Source organism: Peromyscus leucopus, chromosome 5 (genome assembly GCF_004664715.2).
Source record: "Peromyscus leucopus breed LL Stock chromosome 5, UCI_PerLeu_2.1, whole genome shotgun sequence".
In the NCBI taxonomy this organism is placed as follows: Eukaryota; Metazoa; Chordata; class Mammalia; order Rodentia; family Cricetidae; genus Peromyscus; species Peromyscus leucopus.
In genome coordinates, this window is record NC_051067.1 from 92209239 (window position 1) to 92231762 (window position 22524).

A 22524-nucleotide genomic window follows, 5' to 3' on the forward strand; every position below is an offset into this window, starting at 1 on the left:
CCACAGGTGAGGGAGAACTGCCACAGATGACACTTCCTGCCACAGATTAGATGAAAGGAACTTCACTGTAATCCTAGAGTGGATGAATGGTCTTTCTGAGGAAGCAATGAAAACACTCAGAGACATGTTCTTTCAGGATCAGTGTGTTGCACCCCAAGATGACACTCGATGGGACCTAGATAACCACTGACAGATCTCTGCATTCTAGATGCACATGTACACACCTTAAAACATAACACATGTTTTCAGATTTTGGATTCATTCAAGTTAATAGAAGCAAACATGCAGATTATTCAGATCACAGTTTTTCTGATAAATTTAATGTGTGGAGGGTGAAAAAATTACATAAAATTTCAAGCAATGATTATATAAATGCTTATGTGATACTTTCTGCAATAATTTTAATTTTCTATATTTCAGCAAGGCAAAAGCCATACCATCTTATAGGAGGTAGCCCTATGGGTGTTTTGAGCCAAGGTAACTTTGTCCCATTTAATAACTGCAACTTTATTTCTCACACACATGAATGGGACTTTCGCTGTCACAAGCTGGGACTCTGTCATTGTTTCCGTTAGAGAAGTCCTTCTCTTCCTGCGTAGTTACTTTGCTTTAGCTTAAGCATCCTACGGCCCGTCACCCTGCAGATGCTCCATGGCAGACTGGCACGGTAATGACACACCATCTCAGGTCAGATGCTTGCCTCACACTGATGCTACTCAAATCAAAGCCCTCGATTTAAGCTGAGGATGAAATTGAACTTTATAAAATAAATAATGGGCAGACTTTATCTTGGCTAATTCTATTTCTTGTATAAATATCTATTCAGGATTTTGTTCTGATAGTAGAATTTGGGGCTTGGGTTTTGTTTGTTTTGCAATAACATGGAATATTTATTTATAATAGTTAATTTCCTATATTTAAATTGTATTTTTTAAGTTCATCAAAAGACTGTTTCATGGTGATTCTGCAGTTTAGAATGCTTTCCATAATACAGATGGCCCCTCCCTTACTCAGTCTTCCTGCTGTTCATTTTCAGTGTCTCTTTCCCCAGTTCTACATCAAGCTCATGACGACTGGGACCCAGGCTGCCCCTCTGAGCTCTGCATTTTCACGGTCCCCAGTAGCTAGCTGTGGGTAGACAGAATCACCTGCTGACCGAGTAAAGGCCGAGTGAAAGACCACGTTGTCATGTACAGCACTGGCTTTTCTGGTCTTTATAAGTCCTTTTGTGTTTTCAGTCAGAATGTTGAGGAAAAAAAAATTTGGAATGCCAAATTCTAGAATTTTCTTTTCACTTTTCCAATGAAAACAACAAATTCCTAATTCAGACCTAAAAATGTTAAATGATAAAGTTAAATTCGTGACACAGAATTAAAAATATTAAATGACAAAGCCCATAGAGCTTTATCAGAGATTAAGTACTTAATTCTTAAGTACTTTAAAGTATTAAATAATTAATACTTTAAACATACAGTACTAGCTTTATAAAAAACATTAAAATATGGCAAAGGAATACACTAAAATTATTCTGTGGAAAATAAGAAATTAACTATTGAAATCACAGTCATGGATTATGGATCATTTTCCTTTTCTTCTGAGAAAGTGTCTCACAATGTAGCCGAGGCTAACCTCAAACTCACAGTAAGCCCCTGCCTCCATCACCCAAGCGTTGGGAGTGCAGCCTAATAGCACCCTGGAAAATAAAGGCTTTTCATGTCTTTAACTAATATCATTTTATAATCCAACCAATGGGATCTAGTGACAAAACTTTGAAAACTCATTATGAAAATGCTAAGATAAAATAAATCAAATCAGTGAGTCTCAAGTGATGGTGCTTTGAAAACTCCTTGGTGAGAGCCAATACTCATCCCACACAGAGAAAGATCAGGATATGACTGTTCTCGATGACAGGAAAGGTTTTAGCCTGTTGGACACCTCTGGAGATGTTTGGTAGTGTACCCAGTCTTCCAAGACTTTCAGTGACATCGCCAGCCTGGTGCCTAGTCCTTTACTCCTTAAAGCCACTCAGTGGACCAGCTTGAATTGTACAGTTTGTCTTAATGTATCAAATTCACACGGCAACAGTTCGGAATCTTCCCTGGGGTGCATCTCGGGCCACCAGGCACCTACCTTGTCTCTCCGCGGTCTCGGCCCTGGTCAGGTAGTGGTAGAAATTGTCCAGCTTGTCCGGCTGCTCCTCCAGCGGCCTCTGCAGCCAGAAGAGGGACCGCACCTCAGCAGCATGCCGCAGAGCATCCCACTGCTCCATCAGCGCGAAGAGCTCTGTGAAGGACTTGTGGTAGCCGTCGCGCAGCATGTCCACACAGACGCTCTTCTTGTAGGAGTTCCTGTGCCTAGAATATGACAAGAACACGGCTGATTCGGACCTCAGAGAGTTTTCCATCCTCTGAAAACCAGAACTCAAAGCAGGCTTTTTTTTTTTTTTGTTACCGTCAAGAGATCTTTGTGACAAATCAATCAGCTTCAGTTTAATGAAGGATGCCTGGTGCTTACCTAACATAGTGATATTAATGTAATCGCATTATAAATATGTCAGCTCCAGAGCTGGGGTCTCTTTGAAAAGGACAAACAAGCTACTTGACTATTAAAGTTCTCCATACACCACCCCAGCTTTAAACCATTCTGCTCAAACCAACCAGCCAATCAGAAGAGCAAACAAACCAACCAACCAATCAGAAGAGCAAACAAACCAACCAGCCAATCAGAAGAGCAAACAAACCAACCAACAATCAGAAGAGCAAACAAACCAACCAACCAATCAGAAGGCCAACAGGCACCAATAAATCAGATAGAAGTGAAACTTGTTACTGAATATTAAAAAACCTTAATTTCTCTATTAGGTAGTTTCACGATCTACTATTGGAACTTAACAAACTTCAATCATGCTTCTGAATGTAATGTTTTAAAACCACTGAAATATCATACTAAATATATACATTTATATAATCATTTACAGGTAAGATCAAATTAATGACTTGATAATGCAATTAATAATAAGTAGATAAATAAATAGAAATTCACCTCCTTTTTGCACTTAGGAAGCTGAGGAAGAAAGATTATTTACTTAAGATCAACCTGGGCTACATAGTATGAGCCTGTCTCAAAAGATAAAACCCAATCGAAACCTCCCCAGACATACTTCAAGGTTCATATGCGGAGATAAAGAGGCAGGCAACTCTCTCATGTATCTATTCAGCAAATCCCTATTGGATTTCTTATGATGAACTATTTTCTTCTTTTTCATTTTCTTGTGTGTGTGGTGTGTGTATATGCGTGCTTTTTGCATGTGTGTGCATGTATGTGTAGGCACAAATGCACATGTGTGCCTGAGGTTAATGTCAGGAGTCATTACTCATGACTCTGCCTGTTCTTTGAGGCAGAATCTCTAAGTCAAGCCCAGAGCTCACAGATATGATCAGTTGGCTCTGGAGACTCTGAGCTGGAGTTAAAGGCAGGCTGATACACTCACTGGGTGTGCATGTGGGTTCCAGGGATCTGAACTGCAGCTTTCACGATCGCATGACAGGTGATTTAACTACTGCACCCAAGAACTGAGCCATCTTCACAGTCCCTTCTCCTCCTCCAACAGATTGTTCTAGACCAAACCGTTCAGTGCCCTCGTGAAATCTGTAGCTGCTCAGGGGAGGACACAGACAACAACTAAGTAGATACATAATATTTTTTGCAGGGCTCCCCTAGGACGCCGTGAGATGAAGTGTGTGCACACACTCTGGGAAACACAAAGCCAGTGTGGTTGGTTCTAGCCTCTAAGATAGGCCTTAGATTCACCTGTGGAGGTTCAAAAACAAAACAGCACAACTGTGCAGCCTCCACCCCCCAAGAGCTTCTTATTCCATAGACCTCCTTAGGCATGAAGGGAAGTGTGGTGAGACTATGAAGTTGTTAAAGCAATGGTGAGGTTTGGACTCCAGGCCAGTAGTGCTAGAGCTAGGCGCTGAGGAGTCTGGATCTGGGCCATGTTAATAGTGTGCAACGGAAGATTGTTATTATTATTGTGGTGCTGGGGATGGAATGTGGAGTATTGAGCATGCTAGGCAAGCCTTTCACCATTGAGCTCCACCCCATACACACGGCTGCATTTGAGAAGTGTCTGGAAGGAGCATCCCAGATGGACTTGAACTTCAGTCCTCTCCCATCGGACAGCCAGACCATTATAGAGCTAGCTGATAAAGAGAATAAAGAAACCATCTTTCTAAACCAGAAGGTCAAGAGCCACTATGTGATAAGAGATAAGATTCTCAACATGTGGCAGAGAAGAGCAGCCCTGGATTTCTTTTTTCTGCTGTCCTTCTGATCCAGTGAGAAGGACACGGGATGGAAGGGTTAACGACGAGACTGTGAATGGGCCAGGTCCCCTTTTCTTCCCCTCTCTCCCTCAAACAATAGATGAGCTGGAAATGGAATTCAACTTCCTGCAAAGTCCAGTAGAACATCGTGGGGTTGACTGTCCCCATCTCTCTGGTGTGATGCTTGAAGGCACAAAGCTGACCACCATATCCTTGCCCACCTCCCTGAGCACAGTGCATGGGGAAATGGCCAACCGTCAGGAGATTCTAGACAGAGGGCAGCTGGCCCTTTGATTTCTCAAGGGCCTAGAATAGTATGAGAGGAGTGGGATGATAACGTCCCGGGGGCTCTGTGTGCCATCCTGAAGTTCCTGGAAAGAGAGGTCCACCATTCCTGCCGCCATATTTTCGAGTGGTGACAAGGTTTGTATGCAGAAAGGCTGTTTCTAGACTGCTCACGGGGACAGACATGAAACAGGAAGCTCTGGAGAGATCTGGCAGCCCAGGCTGGCTCATCTGTGGAGCTGATGGAAAAAGCTTGGTCAGGTGCATTAGAGATGGTCACCTCTGCAGGGCCCCCTAGCTTAGGAATACATTCTGTAAGAGAATTTACCTCCCAGGGTCTTAGAGAGTCAAGGCTCCTATTGTTGCTGAGGGCACACAGCTGAGGGTCTGCTGAGTGTCCTGGTGGATTCTCTTATCGTTTGTCTCTGCTGTGCTCGCTCGCAGGCTGCTACACACCGACATCCTGTCCACTGTTACACCAAGAAGAGCAGAAAGGAGAGCGTGGGGTGGCATAGCTGTGCCTTTCCTTAGGTGTGGGGAAAACAAAAGCATTCCTGAAAACAGCAAATGCCCCTTTATGTCACATTGGTCAGGCCTGTGTGAAATGCCACCCTGCTGTGACACAAGGAATCTGGGAACAAATGCCTCTTTGGCTTGAGAAAATCCTGCTAGAGGAAGGTAGCATGGGGACTGGGTAGTTACTGCAGACATGGCACAAGGCCCCTGACCAAGGCTGTCACACCCTGTCGCTCGCTTGCCAGGTTGCCAGATAAGATCCAGTTAAAATTAAATGCCAGACAAAAAATAAATGATTTTTTTAAAAAATTAGAATGTTCTATTTATTACATCAGATAGACTAAAAGATAAGTTTCTGACTGTTTGAAAACAAAATTGAACTTTCATATACTTTTGTTTGCTGGATCCAGGGATTCTCTTCCCTTTTGACCCCCACAGGGCAATGTTTTTCCACCACAGGGGCACAGAATGGGGGCAGTGGCTTGGAAATGTTGAGCCATCTGAAAGATCACCACACTGGTCTGGCCTCACCTGAGTGACAGGATTAACACAAGGGAGGGTCGAGGCACAGGACCAGAAATTAAATTGAGGTTATAAAAAAAATAAAGACTTTCCATTCTGCAGTCTTGAGTTTGTGACCCTGAACTTCACACCTGATGAGAAGGGATGGACGAGAGGCTGGGGGGCTGGAACCGGGCAGAGGTGCCGGGGCCAGCAGCGGAAGTTGTTGGTCCCAAAACCTAATTAGGTGGTAAGATTCCGGTGGCTTGGTGACCGGATGTTATGGTGAAGGAGGAGATCGGATGTGACCAGGTGTTTAGAGTGGTGACGGGTCATTTTCTAAAGAGGGAAAGCAAATGGTTGAAGACACTTTAAAAATGATTAACTGCAGTTTGGGGAACCTGAGGGCACATGTGGTTGGCAATCCAGAAGGCAGCTTTGGGGAGGCCTCGGGGACTGGAGTTCCAGCCAGCCTTTCTTGAAATAAGAGATGCCACATTTGTGTGTTGGTGGCTCTCACCACGGGAGGGAAGAAGACCTCCTGGGTCAAAAATAAAGAAAAGCGAAACGCTAGCTTTAGGTGCAGCATTTGGGAGGGCAGCTCATCTCACGCTGGGTGAGAAACAAATGCCAGTCAATCATCCTGGGCCGCTTTTGTTGGCCTCCATAGACGGAGGCTCATTTGCAGGATGTGGCCCGTCTGGCAGTGATCTCCCCCTCCACAGCTGGCAGTGAGCTCCCCTCCACAACTGGCAGTGAAGTGACCCCCCAACCCCCCCCAACCCCCCACCCCCCCCCACCCCCGCACACACAGCTGGAAGCATTTTAAAGTATGTGGAAAATAACTAGTCCCACTGAGGTAGAATCTTTGTGGGTCAAGAATTCAGGACTTTTTTTTTTTTTTTTTTTTTTTTTTTTTTTAAAGCAAAGTGGTGATATTCTCTGAGAAACTTAGGGTGTAAGCAGGATTGGGGCTCAGTCAATGTGGCAGTGGCCTCTCAGAAAGACTGTTGGCTGTTCTTGCTACCCACTGTCTGTTTAAGGGTCTTTGACTTGGCCTTTCCTTTTGGACTAGATTCTCTCCTAATTTCCACCTAATTAGTTACCGAATATCCTTCCAATAAGGTCATTCCCACTTAATTTAGTCAAGATCAGTTTCTGCTCCCTATGTCTCCAAACCATGAAAGTGCTTCAGAAGGCTGGACTGAGGTTTTTTTCTGAAATAGCTTTCAGTCTCCAAACATCCATAATACAGAATTAATATACATTTCAAAAATGTCAAATGTTTAAATGTCCATTCTTCACAAAGACATTCTAAAAGGCAATATTTCAATTGTGAGCTGTACCTATGCTCACATCATTTCCATTTTGCACATATTTTTTCATGTGTGCGTATGTATACATCATGAAATAAGCCTTATCATACTTAAAGAAAATACTTAAAAAAGAAAAAACAATAATGCCAACTTACTAAACAGACTCCTATTGAAACTTTCCTAGTTGATGTAAGCTATTTACCCACCCCAGATCTTGATTTCCTGAGGTGACTTGGTTACCCGAAAGTAAAATTGTGTCCGTTCTCAGCAATGGTCGACATTTCCAGGCTCTCTCTCTCTCTCTCCCTCTCTCTCTCTCTCTCTCTCTCTCTCTCTCTCTCTCTCTCTCTCTCTCTCTCTCTCTCTCTCTCTCTCTCCTCTCTCTCCCCTCTCTCCCCTCTCTCCCCTCTCTCCCCTCTCCTCTCTCTCCTCTCTCTCTCCTCTCTCTCCCCTCTCTCCCCTCTCTCCCCCTCTCTCTCCTCTCTCTCTCCTCTCTCTCTCTCTCTCCTCTCTCTCTCTCTCTCTCTCTCTCTCTCTCTCTCTCTCTCTCTCTCTCTCTCTCTCTCTCTCTCCAAGACAGGGTTTCACTGTGTAACTCTGGCTGTCCTGGAACTCACTGTGTAGACCAAGCTGGCCTTGAACTCACAGAAATCCTCCTACTTCTGCCTCCAAGTGCTGGGATTAAAGACATGGGCCACCAATGCCCAGCAGCTTTCTGTTTCTTAATAGAGAACCATAACCAAAGTTCATTTGCTTTGTGGAAATGATTTTTTTAAATATAAAGACAATAGAGTTTTGTCATTTTAATAATTTTTTCTTTGGACCTATATGTTTCACTCCTTAAATTCAGTGACACAAAAGAAATAATTATAAATATTGGTCTAAACTAAAATATGCTGCTTTTAGGTATCAGAAGAACAAGTTAAACAAGGAGGAGATGAGAATTCCTGGACATTTTATGAAGGTATATGGTTCTCCATCAGCACAGCAGCCACACCTGAATCTACTGCTGTTTTTGCCAGTGATTTATTATTGGGGCTCCATAGTTCCTGACCAGCTTCCCAGGCAGTGGCCCAGTGAGATTTTTATGTCCCGCCAGATCCTCTGCCTGCCATTGCCACCAAATGTAGCTTTAAACTAAATCTCTATCATTCTATTTATCAATAAGACTTGGGAGTCAGAGGTTGGGGTGAAAACCTGCTAGTTCAGAGAGGTTGAGGAACAACTAGCTGACCTTCTTCGCTGGTGTCTCTGAAAGAGAGCCTTCTTGCGATCTGCCAAACCAAAAAGACTGCCACCCTCAAAGTCCCTCCCTACTACTTCCTGTGCATCTCTCTATCTGTCTTCCAGATTCCTCTGACTCTCTATTCTGCCAACTAGTTGCTGGCTCCACCTCTTGATCCAAGGTTGATTTTTACTTAATAGCACAAATGCAAACTAGGGGTTCACAGTGTGATCAAATATCCAGCAACAAAGGACTTCTTCTTTTTTTCCGAGATAAGTTTTCTCTGTGTAGCTTTGGTGCCTGTCCTGGATCTCACTCTGTAGACCAGGCTGGCCTCAAACTCACAGAGCTCCACCTGCCTCTGCCTCCTGCCTCGCCCGGCTGCAACAAAGGAATTTAATATTATGGAATTTGAGGCAAGTGCTCATGAAAACAAGTGGCATGGAAGTAAAAGTAGGGACAGTCATGAACACACCAAACATCTATAAAATGTGTTCTGGGACGTTATCACTGCAGGTACACGAGGCTTCCCGGGCATATTGGCTAATGTTTGCATCAACTCAACATAAGCTAGAGTCATCTGAGATGAGGGAACCTCAGTTGAGACAATGCCCCCAGAAGACGGGGCTGCAGGGAAGCCTGTAGAGCATTTTCTTAATTACTGATTGATGTGGGAGGGTCAGCCCACTGTAGGTGGTGTCACCTCTTGGCTGGGGTCTTGGAAAGCAGGCTGAGCAAGCCAGTAAGTAGCACCTCCATTGCCTCTGCGTCAGCTCCTGCCTCCAGGTCCCCCAACTCACATTTGAGTCCCTGCACGCACTGCCTTCAGTGATGAACTGTGATGTGGAAAGGAAAGCTGAATAAATCCCTTTTACCTAAGTTGCCTTTTGCTCATGATGTTTTCTCATAGCAACAGAAACCCTAACTAAGACACTGGATGGGAGCTGCAGATGAAGAATGGATTTTAAAACTAAATTGAGCTCTGCCCCAGTTGCCAGCCAGCAGGGAGAGTCCTGCAGGCAGGCTCCCTGACCCTGCAATCTACAAGACCCACGCCCTACCCCCTGCAACCTCAGTGGCTTCCTGAGACACAGAATCTGCCAGTTCTCATTGGACCAAGAGAGCCTTTCTCCAGTAACTGATGGAAGCAGATGCAGAGATTTACAGCCAAACACCCGCTGAGCTCCAGGAGTCCAGTCAAAGAGAAAGAAGGGGAATTCTATGAGCAAGGGGCATCAAGATCATGATGGAGAAACCTACAGAGACAACCAAACCAAACTAGTGGAAACTCATGAAATTTAGATCAACAGCAGTGGAGCCTGCATGGGATTGGACTAGGCCCTCTGCATAGCGAGACAATTGTGTAGCTTGATCTGCTTAAGGGGCCCCTGGCAATGGGATCAGAATCCATCCCTGGTGCATGAGCTGGCTTTTTGGAGCCCATTACCTATGATGGGACATCTCGCACAGCCTTGAGGCAGGGGGAGGGGCTTGGACCTGCCTCTACTAAATGTACCTCCCCATGGGAAAGGCCTTACCTTCTTGTATACATTTCTTGTATAAATGGGGAAGGGTTGGGAGGGGGAGGCTGGAGGGGCCGGAGGAGGGAAGGAGGGACCTTTGATTGGTATGTAAAATGAATAAAAATTTTTCTTAATTAAAAAAAAAAAAACCCTTGACCTATGAGAGGGGCATTAACATCTGGTCCTTCAAGATTTATGTCATGACTTTGGTTCATTATTCATCATCTTCCATTCATCTCTGGTGGCCATAGAAACATGACAATTTCTAGAGTTACTTATCTTGCACTTGGCAGTCACTAACATTTGGACTAAAGAGAAGAGACAGAGGTGGTTCACTTCTTGTGTCTCGCCCTTTCTGGTCAACAATTCCTGTTATTTAAAAGATATTTATGATTTCAGCATCTGTCAAATGGATCACCTCAACATCCATATGTGAAGATTTGCCAAAGTAGAGGAGTGCATGTCAAAGCTATGTGGCCTCTTTAGCGCCTTCTTATTTGAAGTAGTCATTGCATCCTACCCATACTGGCACCTGTGGGAATTCAAATAACAACGTTGTACAGTTTGTGTCCTTTGGGAAGTTCATTATTTTCAAAAATTTAATGTCTCAGGGACTGTAACCAAGACAGAGGTGGACATCCCTATCAGTTCCACCTGGACCCTGCACCTGAACTGCAGCATGCAGAGTACGTGCTATTAGGGACCATTTTCATGAAGACTGCAGTTCTGGTTTTCAGGACAACATCTATTAAGATCAGCTCCATGAAAAAATCCAGTTGTTTATATTGCTACAAGCTCGCTGCCTTAGTTTTGTGTGTTAGCAGCCTGTTCACATTTGTTGCTGCGAGCTGGAACCACCTTGCAGATCATTATGGCCAAAGCATTCTGGAGTTTCCACCTGACTTTCCTGTCAAAAAAGAAGCCTTGATAAACAGGCATTATACTGATGTTTCCATTAGCAGTCCTGACAGCCGTCGTATCACTGTCTGGTGTGATCATCTTTCTAGATGATGTAAGATCTTTGAAACTACAGAGACAGATGAAAAGGAAGTAAGTCTGAAGCGAGGGCTCCTTCCTTTGCAACACTTGTCAGAAGGGCCCTAGAAGTAGTTCCCATTCACACCCCAAACTTGCGCAGTCAGCAACTCATTCTAAATAAAGTGTCAACAGGAAAAAAAAAATGAATCTAGTTTTATCTATATGGGGTCTACTGCCATTTAAAGGCAATCTAGTTAACTATTTTAATTTACATAAAAATCCTTCAAAATATCTGTGTTACAGAAACCTGTAAGTGGGAGAGTCGACCTTCACACACAGCCCTCTGCCTACCAATTCACAATTCTTTCCATTTCCCCACATTGCTGACAATTATACAAAATATTTAATCCTTCTTCCTCTTCTCTACAGTGTTCTGCTTATTTGTATTGTTTATTTAAAAAAATGACATATTCTGCAACTACGTCACAATCTCAGTTTGAATGATTTTCTCTTTATCGAAGCTCATCTGTGTTCATGCTGGGCCAGGAAAAGTGACCAGAGTCATCCTGTGACCCTCCCAGAGGATCTGCCTTAAAATGAGGGGCTGGCAGGTGATAGCATCCATGACAAATGGATTAGATAGCTGTGAGTCTCATTAGAGGATAGAAAGGAAGCATGCTGGCAAACATTTCAAAAGAATGAAAACCGCACCCTTCTACAGATGGAAAAGGTAAGGGATGGATGAAACAGACAGGCACGGCAACACCATTTAGTTTTCTGGACATGAACATGAGTTAGCTAAAGGTAGACTTTCAAAATCTAAGCATTATCACCTCTCCAAATATATGGGGAGTAAATCTAAAGTATTTATTTATGGGGTGAACTGGAATTTACACTATCAGAGTGAACCTTCACATTTAAAGATTTCAAAGAATTAAAAAAATTCTTTAAAACAAGATCATAAAAATTTTATTTAATCTGACAAAGATAAACTTGAAATATCTCGGAGAGCTCTTCAAAAGTCAGGATAATACTTTTATTCCATTAAGTTAATATTTATAAGCCACTAGTGGGTTATCTGTGCCAGTTTTAACAATTTTACACTCATATTGGCAGGATAAATGTTATTGGAGTCACCTGCGGGATAACTACACTGATGCCGACACAGCTTTGGTTAATACAGTTTCCACAGGATAAAGTGAATCACTATTCTTACATCTTCTTTTCAATGTAGGTAAATATTATACAGGATCAAAACAAAAAGAAGTTATTTCCTGGCACACACATACTGATAACAATTGCCTAAGTGCTGTGGGTCTGTTTGAACATTTTTTTTTTCAAATTTTTCTCCTAAAATTAAAAACAGACCATCATGAAGCATTTCTCTATAAATACACAAAGCTAGAGGAAAGGGGTAGAAGAAGTCACAGACTTAGAATGACTTTACTTTAAAACTAGATGGAATTTCAATGAACAATGAAGGCATTCATGATATAAACATCAGCTTTTGGTAATTCTGAGTCCCAATGGTGACTAACACTGCCTGAGAGCATCCTATGTGTAGAGTACACACTGGAGAGTACCAAATGAATGGGGACTTAACACTTTTAGTGCTTTTATTTTATTTTCCACATACTTCTAAATAGAGCCCAAAACAAAGTTTTAACATTAAAAAAAGAAAGAACAAATCCCTTCCTTTACAAAGCACGAGGGTTTCCAATGAGTTGACTGGTCTCTGGGGGCATCTACTGGAAATTTAGCAAACTGCAGTCATATCATGTAAATCTGATAATTTTGATTCTCCATCTTAATACAGATGCTATTTTAATTGGTATGTAAACAAAGTGGCAAATAAATAATATAAATAAATGTAAAGTTATTCAGGGCGATCTACCTCATCCAGCTGACAAGGGCAAGCATAAAGCTGTCTGTGGGATCAGGGAACGATACTCCATTGCTTCAGATGCACATTGATTAGGTGGCACCTCAGGTCAACCTTTTCAAACCAGTCAGCTCTCATTGGGGAAGAACTAGGGTGCTGTTTCAGCCATAAGCACCCCATACCTAATAAGGATTTTCTATTCGTTCCTAAGGAAAGTGCAAACACTTCCCAACCGTGATGGTTTCTCTGAAACCAACATTGCATATCTGCACATGTACTAACTACACACAACCAATGTTGTCTATTTTTTATATGATTAAGTTTGCCTGTTTCATGTTATTGTCTCAAAAAGCAGAATTTTACTATACTTAAATTTAAAACTCTTTTTATCCTGACTAGTCATTACAATTAGAATTATTCATTAGGATTAACATGACTCATTCTTCTAGAGATTTCAGAACCTGAATAATGCACATCATGTGACAGACATAATATAATCACAGCAGCTTACATACATTTTAAACATACATTTCAATAAAGAACTTTTCATATAGTTTCACTTATGACTAATCACATTGTAAGAATTTTCATGGCATAACCATAATCACCATCTCGATCCTTTATGAAATTTAAGGGCATATATTTAAAAGAAAGTTTTAAAAATAATTTTGAATGTATAAATATTGTGCTACAAATTGTACCATTATAGATTTTATATGTTGTTATAATTTTGTGTAAAATGTTCCTTACAAAAATTGGAATATTTAGTTAGCATCTAGAATGTATTAATTTATGTGTTTTCTGAAAAATTTCGTTAGACTCACCACCCAGGTAAGTGTGGTATCATCCACTATGTAAGCTTTAAAAAATGGAGATAAAAATTTGCCAACAGTTAGAATGTGCATGTTAATACAGTAGGACATTTCTTTTCTGCTCAGATTTACATTCAACTAGGTATCTAGACTAACTTTCTAATTTAGAAGTAAAATCTGTTATATGACTGAATAGAATTGTTGCATAATTCTCTAAACAGCTATAAATTTATTAATATGAATCTTTGGAAAACTGTTATACATTCAAGTTTTGCTCTATATTTTTGGAAAATACAAATTCATATCTATTAATAAAGTAGGAAGCACAAACTTTCGATATCTTTATAGTATATGTACAAATTTGAAAATATTATTTGAAAAATTATATTGAACCCAAGAACAACTTTTTATTTTTTTTAAGAAACCTAGTAATAAGATGAACTCACTGTGAGACTATTGCTAATATTATTCTTTTGATGGATAACACAACATTTTATAACATGCAACAAAGAATCCTCTTAACAAGAATTCGTTTCATGACAGGTGACTTCCTTTTTAGAATACATAAAATATTTCTGTTTGTGAAACAAAAGTTAAGTTGCATATTCAATTGTTAGAACTGATGTTTGGCTTTCAATGCAGTGACTTGCAAGACCAATGACGTTTACCAATCCAACAATGTCTTGCTGGCCATAATTACTGGCTGTCGTAGGAACAGTGGGTTTGATTTAGCAGGCAGCCTAGGACCACAGCCCTCTGAATGGCTTTAAAGAGTTCTCTTAACAACATAAATGCATTTTAATGTATAGATCATGTTAAAGGTGCTTTCCATTCAGTCAAATCTTTGAATCACAGTGGCTACCATTGTTTGGGCAAGAATCAACCATGCATCCATCAGTCTAACACAGCACTGGATATTCACAAAGCCGTCACACAGAATTTTAGCAGCATACACCTTTAGTGAAAAAAAATCTCAAGTTTAGCCACAGTTTTTTTTAGAGCTTCTTTGGGAATTTTGTATAAAAAACTAGAAGAAAACCCATTATGTGAGTTTCCAGTTTTGTATGTGATCTGACTAGTTGCAAGCCTTCCTGGAAAAGCCAAGCTCACTTACAGAGGAGTGGTACATGCTGAAGGCCAGGCAAAGTGCGCTGCGGACTGAACGCCACTTGAATGGGATTTTCCAGGGAATTAGTGTCAAGCTAGAAGGAAACGCAAGTCTGAACACCTTTTGAGTATAAGGGGGAGCCACATGGATTCATGTTCTTTTGGTCCAAATTACACTAAAGTTTTCAACCCTTGGAAAGGCAACAGAAAACCATTTTTTTTAAAGTGGCTTTTAGTGAGAAAAAAGAAATTTGAGTAAGTAATATAATTATTACATTGTGTCCTAATGTAATATTGAGTGTGAATTAAAATTTAGTTTTATATATCATGACTATGAACACACAAAAGTATTAACATGCTACAGCATCTGAGTCTTTTTGTGTAAATTAATATCATAATTTGTGTTAGCATAAAACTCCACAGGATATTGTATCCACTCTATTTTTTAAAATGTAATTTGTAGTGTCTGCCACAATTTTTGAAATCATATTATTTGGGATTGTTTTTCTCAAAACAAACTAAAAAAAAAAACACTCCTTTCATTCTGGTTCTCATCTTTATAAATAAAACAACAATTTTCCACATAAATTGAGTGACCTACGAAACAAACAGAAAGCTGGAGAACACACTAATCTCAGGAAACCTTAAGACGAGGGTGTGGTCTTGCCATGCTGTTTTTGGAGCCTCACACTTCGCCTGTGCCGGATTTTGCTGAGTTTTGCAAATAAAATTCTGTTTTTCGCACTCTTGCTGGGAGTCGTGAGAGTCTGGAGTTTGCACCTTCCCATTAAAAATGTATTGTATTTTTTGAAATTATTCACCCCGCCTTTTATCCAGATCGTGTCTTTGAAAGGAGGAAGTGGATAATAAATGGAATAATTCATGATTTCCCATTAAATATGAAACTTTCTTTTGCAGAGTTTAGAAAATGAAGTTCTACATAATGTACAAAAGTTGATTAGAACTTTTTCAATGGTTTTTTTTAACCTTTCACATAAAACAACTCCACGAGTAGGTTTCCTTAGGAAAAGTAAACCAACTGATTCTTTACACCTATAGTCTTGTGCTAACTGTTCTCTTGTTCCTGCTTCCAGCACACACACAGACACACACAGACACAGACACAGACACAGACACACACAGACACACACAGACACACACACACGCAAGCACACACACACATATTCACACACATACATACACACTCACACATATATACACTCACACATACACACATACACATATACATACACTCACTCACACACATACACACACATACACTCACACACAAACACATACACACATACACTCATACAAACACACACATATATTTCTTTAGGCTATTTAAAAAGCATTCAAATGATGACAGGAAATGTCGTGTGACAAGTATTTAAGAGAAATGTGACACCCTTAAAACACAAAAGGAAAACAACATAATTTAAAAATGAAAACAAAACATTATTCATTCTCTTTAGTATAAAAATAAATAGCAAACCCAGAATTTTGATTTCTCATATTATGATAGTTCTTCTAGTGAGGTGGTGACATTTGTCATGAAAAAATAAAAACATCAGCTCTTAAGTCTCATCTCTTCCTCCCTCCACCTCCCGTCTTCTCCCGTATTCTGCTAACCACACCATTGTCCCTTTTTCCTTTTCCTTTTTAAAAATTAAGTTAACTTGAGAAAAAAAAAACTGTGATAAATTAACTGAGGAGACTTGTTACATCCGAACATTCAAGGACAACAGCTGGTCTCGTTTGCCGGGTTCTAATGTTTCTACCACAGCAATGCACAACTTTTCATTAAACATCCTTTAACTTTCTCCCACATGAAAAATAAGTCAAGAATATGTCTTCCCCTGTCAAACTTAAGGGCATATAAGATAAGTACAAAATTATAAGGCATATGGAGAAAATATTCTTTATCATTACAAAGAGATGGGTACCACACAGATGAATGGAGAAATGAAGGTTCCTCACAGGCCATGTGCACGGAGGATCAAACTTTCAGAAAATGGTAAAAACTGCACTGATAAAAACAATATAAACTGATCATTCTGATGCTTTGACAAATGGCATCTAGGAATAAATAGCTCATCCTAAGCACCATATTGTCCTTATTGCAGCTATCACAAACATTTAGGAAAATTTCTAGTTAGGAATAACAATATTTAAAAATCAAATAATGCATGAATAAGAATATTGTAAAATAAGAAGGAGGTATGTTTGAGAATACAAAACAGTGCTGAATTCAAACTTAAAAAACAAAACAAAAACAAAATCCACGTAAGATGGACAGGCACCGGGCAGAGAACGTGCCTCTCCTTGCGTTTTGTCCCCCACCATCTGAGATGCTAACAGGAGGGAAGCATGCAGCCTTTGCAGCTTTTTTAATAGCACACAAAACAGAATGCAAACAGAAAAACCTAAAGACTCGGAGGTTTATAAATAGTTTGGTTACTGAGAAGTGTGGCAGCTGGAAAAAGTGTATCAGATGCCACAGCTTCAAAGTGTAGAAAATCAACAGAACAATGAAGACAAGTAATCCGAATGATTTTATTTCAGAAACATACAGATGAGGTAGCAGAAAAATGCTTGGCTCACTCATTCCCAGGCTGATGGGAATAACAGATTCAAGCTGGTGACCAGACTCCAGCAGCCAGGTCTGCCAACTGTTCAGTAAGTGGATATAGAATATGGATTAATATCTCAAATGTACAAGACTTTTTCATAAAAATTGACTATGGACTAGAATGTACTATGGACACTGGAAATTTTATAGACTGATATCATGCACAGCATGCTGTCTAAGCCAAGGTTCCCTCCTCAACCCCCGTTCCCACTGAATGAGAGAAACAGAAAGCAAACTCCAAATCCATTCACTGTAAATGCATAAATATAACTCCAACTTACTCAGTGCTTCAAAGCAAAACCCTTTATGTAAACTTAAAATATTTGGGATCTTAAAGATACTCAAACATCACACCCCGAGAAGGGAGCCTCGGGGTCGAAAAGAAGCGTCACCCAAGAGACTCTCGGGAGCAGCTGTTCTGAGCGAGGAAGCAGCTTTCCACTCAGGATGACAGAAAAAATCCAAACAAAACAGACACAAGGAAATACGCCCAAAGAAAGGGCAAGAGAGGAACATCAAGAGGAAAATGGAAAATAATAAAACAGAGAGAGGCATGGTGGTCTCACAAAACAGACAACTTCTTGTATAAAAAGACAAAGACGTCGCTTCGAATCTTATCAAGAATTGAAACAGTAGGAGTACAAAAGCCGATGCAGCTGTGCACGGCGGCAGCACAACCCTAATTATAGTCACAGCTATCATTTATTTTATGTTTCGATGATGTTCACAATACTCGCTGTATAATTACCTGATTGAAGGCTCCCAATGTTATCTATAAAACTAGGGCAGGGAAAGAAAGATTACAGGTTAACAAGATAATTTAGATGAAAATGCATGTACATACACACACATATACAATACACACACACACACACACACACACACAAAGAGAGAGAGAGAGAGAGAGAGAGAGAGAGAGAGAGAGAGAGAGAGAGCGAGAGCGCAAATTAACCACACACCATATAAGTAGGGTTTATCCAGAATTCAGTATTTTTAAAAAAATCTAGTAACTTTATGATCACTTCAGCAAAATTTATGATCACCTCAGGGGAAAAAAAAGCAAGCAAGCAAGCAAACAAAAACAAACAAACAACCAAAAAACCACCAGAAAATTATTTAATAATGTTAAAAACCCATAATGCTTAAGAAAAGTAGAAATTAGGGAACCTTTTGTTGACAATGTATGTATCCATTAAAAAGACACAGAAAGGCCCTTCACATTTGCGGTGCGTCAGTTAGCGTACTCCCAGGCAGGCGTGTGCGGGGTGCTGCTGTCTGCCACTGTGCCCACCAACACCGCTGAAAACAGCAGTTCTTGTTAGTGTGGGGGCTCAAGGTTTTAATGCTATCGTTTCTTGTAGAATAACGTTTAAATTTGTGAAATCTTTGCTGGAGATCCAATGATATTTTCCTGACTCTTGACAAGATAATTCTAAAATCCATACAAAATAGCCATATGCAAGAAAAACATTTAGAAGCAAGAGGGGCACCGTCTGCAACTATAGCAATGAGAAGGGTTGTGTCACGGCTACCAAGAAAGCAAAGACATCAGTAGCACAGAATATATATGCTCACGAGTGTGTGAGGTATAAGAATGCACACGTGAGAATTTGACATTTAATGTAAGAGGCACTGCAGTTTGGGGAAATTTGGGGGACAATCGATTTATTTGCAGATTTTGAAACCCATTTCTTAACATTTGTGTCTTGCACACACATGCCACATACACTGCATATGCTGTATTGCCAGGCTGCACTGAATAGTGCGCCTCAGACATTTCAATCTGTTTTCTAATCATCTTCCTGTGGCTATTACACGTGGCCGGTTTACAGTGGTGTCAGCCTCATGTCTTCCGACACTCAAGCCCATCTCTGGCTGTATTGACTCTGACGACATCGACTTTGGACTTCTGCATTCAGGAACTGTTTCTTGACTTGAAGAAGCTCAAAATGGCAAAGCAAATCAGAAAAACTTTCAAATTTTGTTTGTTTTTTCTTAGACTTGATAGACAAGTCTAAGGTAGATAGTCTAAGACAAAACAAATAAAAAAACCTTGAAAGTTGGCATATCGTATTTTTTCTTTTTCCTTAATAGTAGTCTGGTTAAAGGTTGATCAGTTCTCTTCATCTTTCCAAAAAAAAAAAAAAAAAAAAAGGCAATAAATTCCATTTATTTTCTCATTTTTTTCTGCTCTCATTTTAATATTTCACTGTATTAATTTTACATCTAGTTTTTTAGTTTTATAGTTTTATAAAAAGGAAGCTCAAAATGACAAAGCAAATCAGAAAAACTTGCAGCAAACAAAGAAAAGGAAAAACAGGCATTTCAAAATGTACATGGGACAGTGGGGTAGGGCTTAAAGGAAAACCTACAGCATGGAACGATGGTGTGTACAAAGTGCAAATACATAAAGGGAGAGGGACCAAGGGAGGGGAAGGGGGGGGAAACGGGGAAGGAAGGAGGAAGGAAGGAAGGGAGGAAGGAAGGGAGGGAGGAGGGAGGAGGAGGAGGAAGGAGGAGGAAGGAAGGAAGGAAGGAAGGAAGGAAGGAAGGAAGGAAGGAAGGAAGGAAGCTAGGTAGGTTGGTGGGTGCAGAGTCTAGTGCCATCTTGCAAATTCTTGGAGCAGTCTGGACTCTGGCCTCTAATGTGTGTCCTCCATTTCCTCTCCAGCTTAGCCCCTGCCTTCTTGACGCTTACTCACTGCCAAGTGTTGCCCTGTGCATGTACATACAGTGCATATAAATACATAAAAAGTATAAAAGCCCTGCTACACACAGCACTTTATTCTTCTTTGGATAAACAGTAACATAGTCCTTAGAGCTGTTCTATGAGACCCTTTCTCTCTCTTTGAGGAGGCTGAGTTAGAGGAGGTTAAATGAACTATCCAAAGGCAACCAGTTCTTTGTGAGTGTAAAGTGGAAAGCTAAGCATCGAGTCTGGGCTTAAAGTCTGCTCTCCTCCAGTAAACTTCCCAGTGCTAGCCTTACTGAACACATGCACTCTTCTCCATCCTACTTTATGAACTCTCTTTTTATTTTTAAAATGCTGGCTGTGATCCCCAAACTAATGGGTCACAACTACTGCTCTCTAATGGGTCACAATCTATAGTTTATTAAATATTAATACTCGGGGAAATAAAGTACATGTTTATGATGGTCCACAGCTGTTCAGAGAGCAGCAACAAGCACTTGGAATTCTACTGTGTGGGTGATGGTGGGGCACAGGCGGCCTCACACAGCCAGGAAAGGGGAAAGCTCCTAAGTACATGAGGCGTGGGAGGGAACGGCGGGCCTTCCAGGCACAGCACAGGTACCCAGCTCACAGATTCACCACCACCTGTGAGCTGTGGTCCTCATCCATACCGTAGCTACACAGATAAACAGCACACCTCCTCCATCCTGTCAGAGCACGCGCAGGAGACAAATGGCAGTGGGGTGCTGGAGTGCTCTGATGGGAGAGGGTTACAGAAGAGTTGCAGATGCCCGGGAGAACCACGGCACAGTCTAGGGCAAGAATGGCAGTGCCTTAGGATGGGAGATGAGAAGGATAGCACTTGGTTAAGGCCTGGGCGGCTCCAGAGCCAGGGTGGTGTCAAGGAAGAACGGTGGGTCACAGAGCTGGAGCGCCAAGCCTCAAGTTCAGCTCTTGCCCTGATGATCTGGGTGGCTTGGTCAAGATAATGCCTCTGGACTTTTATTCTTGGTTGTAAATGGAACTGATAGATATTTTTTCTAGTATTAAAAGAATTTTTACAGATGACTTACGTGAAACAATACCTGAAACATTCTAAGTGCTCACTGTAGCTCTTATTATTTTTACTACAAAAATTTCAAAGTGGGAATGGAAGGGATTTAACTAGAGAGGCTTAGGTAAGAGCAGCCTGACTTAAAAAGTTATTTATTGAGTGCCTACTGTGTGCTGCATATTGTTGGAGGAACTGGGGACTCAGCTGGGAATAAGACATCGCTCAGCTGCTCAGGTGGGTTCAGAAGAGTCAACATCTCTTTCTTCCTTTATTTATTCCCATGTCCATTCTATCATATTCTAAGTAAGACTACTTCTTATAATCTCCTTTATTCCCACCCTGGTCACGCCACTCAAAGCAAGTCATGCACAGGGCAGAGCAGTCTTGGGCACACATTGAAGTGAAGCCACCTCACATCGTTTCCTTGTAGAAAATACAGCAAAAACTTCCCAGTATATTTAGAATAAAAGTTAGACTCCTCAGAAATTATTCTGACCAGTAACATTTGATCCCTCAAGAAATGGAATGAGAAAAAAGTCCACACAAAAGAAATTTGGAAAAATTCTTCCTCATTGATCACCTAAGAATTTTGGAAGATACTATAGTGATTAATTAGTCAATTTATAAATGACTAAATGCATATATAATTCATTAGTTTTAATTAATTCAAGGACATTTTATTAGACTTAATTAATTGAAGGGCTGGAGATCAACACTGGTTAATTTCCAAACAATCAAAGTCTTCCATATCAAAAGCTGGAGCAGAACAAACACTTGTAAATGAAGGCATTGTTGCAATTTTCCAAAGATGCATTTCCCTTTTCCTGTCTCGGGACCAGGGAAGGGGACAAAGAGACGTTCAGTTCCTAACTTTACTTCACGCCCGTGCGATGGGAGCACCCTGAGAACCGTGTCTCCCATGCCCATCATCTCTGCCCTGCCTGTGGATTCCAGGACACCTTAGCCTTGCAGTGGTGGCTAATCCCTTGGGTGGGCTCTGCGAACTGATAATTCAGTGTTAAGATTCTTTCTCATTGGGTTTGATCATCTATAAATAGGAAAAACAGGTTTCTGTGGGAAATGACACAATCAAGTTTATTCAATGAAAACCCCTCTAATTTAATATAATTCCCAAATTAACTGCCTTGGCCAATGATGGATTTGCACTCTACCTGACAGTGACATACATGAGCCATTTCTAGATTTTTAAAGGATGTTGGTCAGCCTAACTCTCACATCTGAGTTAGTGGGGCATTCCTTACAGCCTTACTAGAAAAAGGACTGCTGAGTTTTGCCTGGGTATGTGGATTATGAAGAAGACAAAGATATGTCTCCCTATTTCTGGGTGTTCTGGGTATGTTTAATTTTAAGATACTTGTTAACCTGAAGAAAATGGTCAAAATTTATTATATGATTTTTGTGTGGTATGTAGAAAATTAATATTATCAGTTTAAGCCCAAGCCTAAGGATACATATTTACACACAGACTAATATACACATATTTACAAACATACTACACATGTGTATCTTGATAATTATATTCCAGATGAAGGGAAGTTGGACATTTCTAAATAATCTAATTAAAAACTAAAGAAAAAAATATCACCTTAATTTTCTTCTTTTCATCATTTCTCATAGTTAGACATCAAACTTTTTTTCAAAAAAGAATAATG

At 40.6% G+C, this 22524-nt stretch overlaps 1 protein-coding gene across 1 annotated transcript in view; it reads right to left on the reverse strand.

Moving 5' to 3' along the window:
* The window catches only part of Ttc29 (tetratricopeptide repeat domain 29), a 200009-nt gene that overhangs the window by 162898 nt on the left and 14587 nt on the right, over positions 1 to 22524 (reverse strand). Inside the window, exon 5 of the mRNA XM_028892914.2 lies at positions 2131 to 2354. Coding sequence (XP_028748747.1) covers positions 2131 to 2354 — 224 coding nt within the window. The remainder of the gene's footprint in view (positions 1 to 2130; positions 2355 to 22524) is intronic.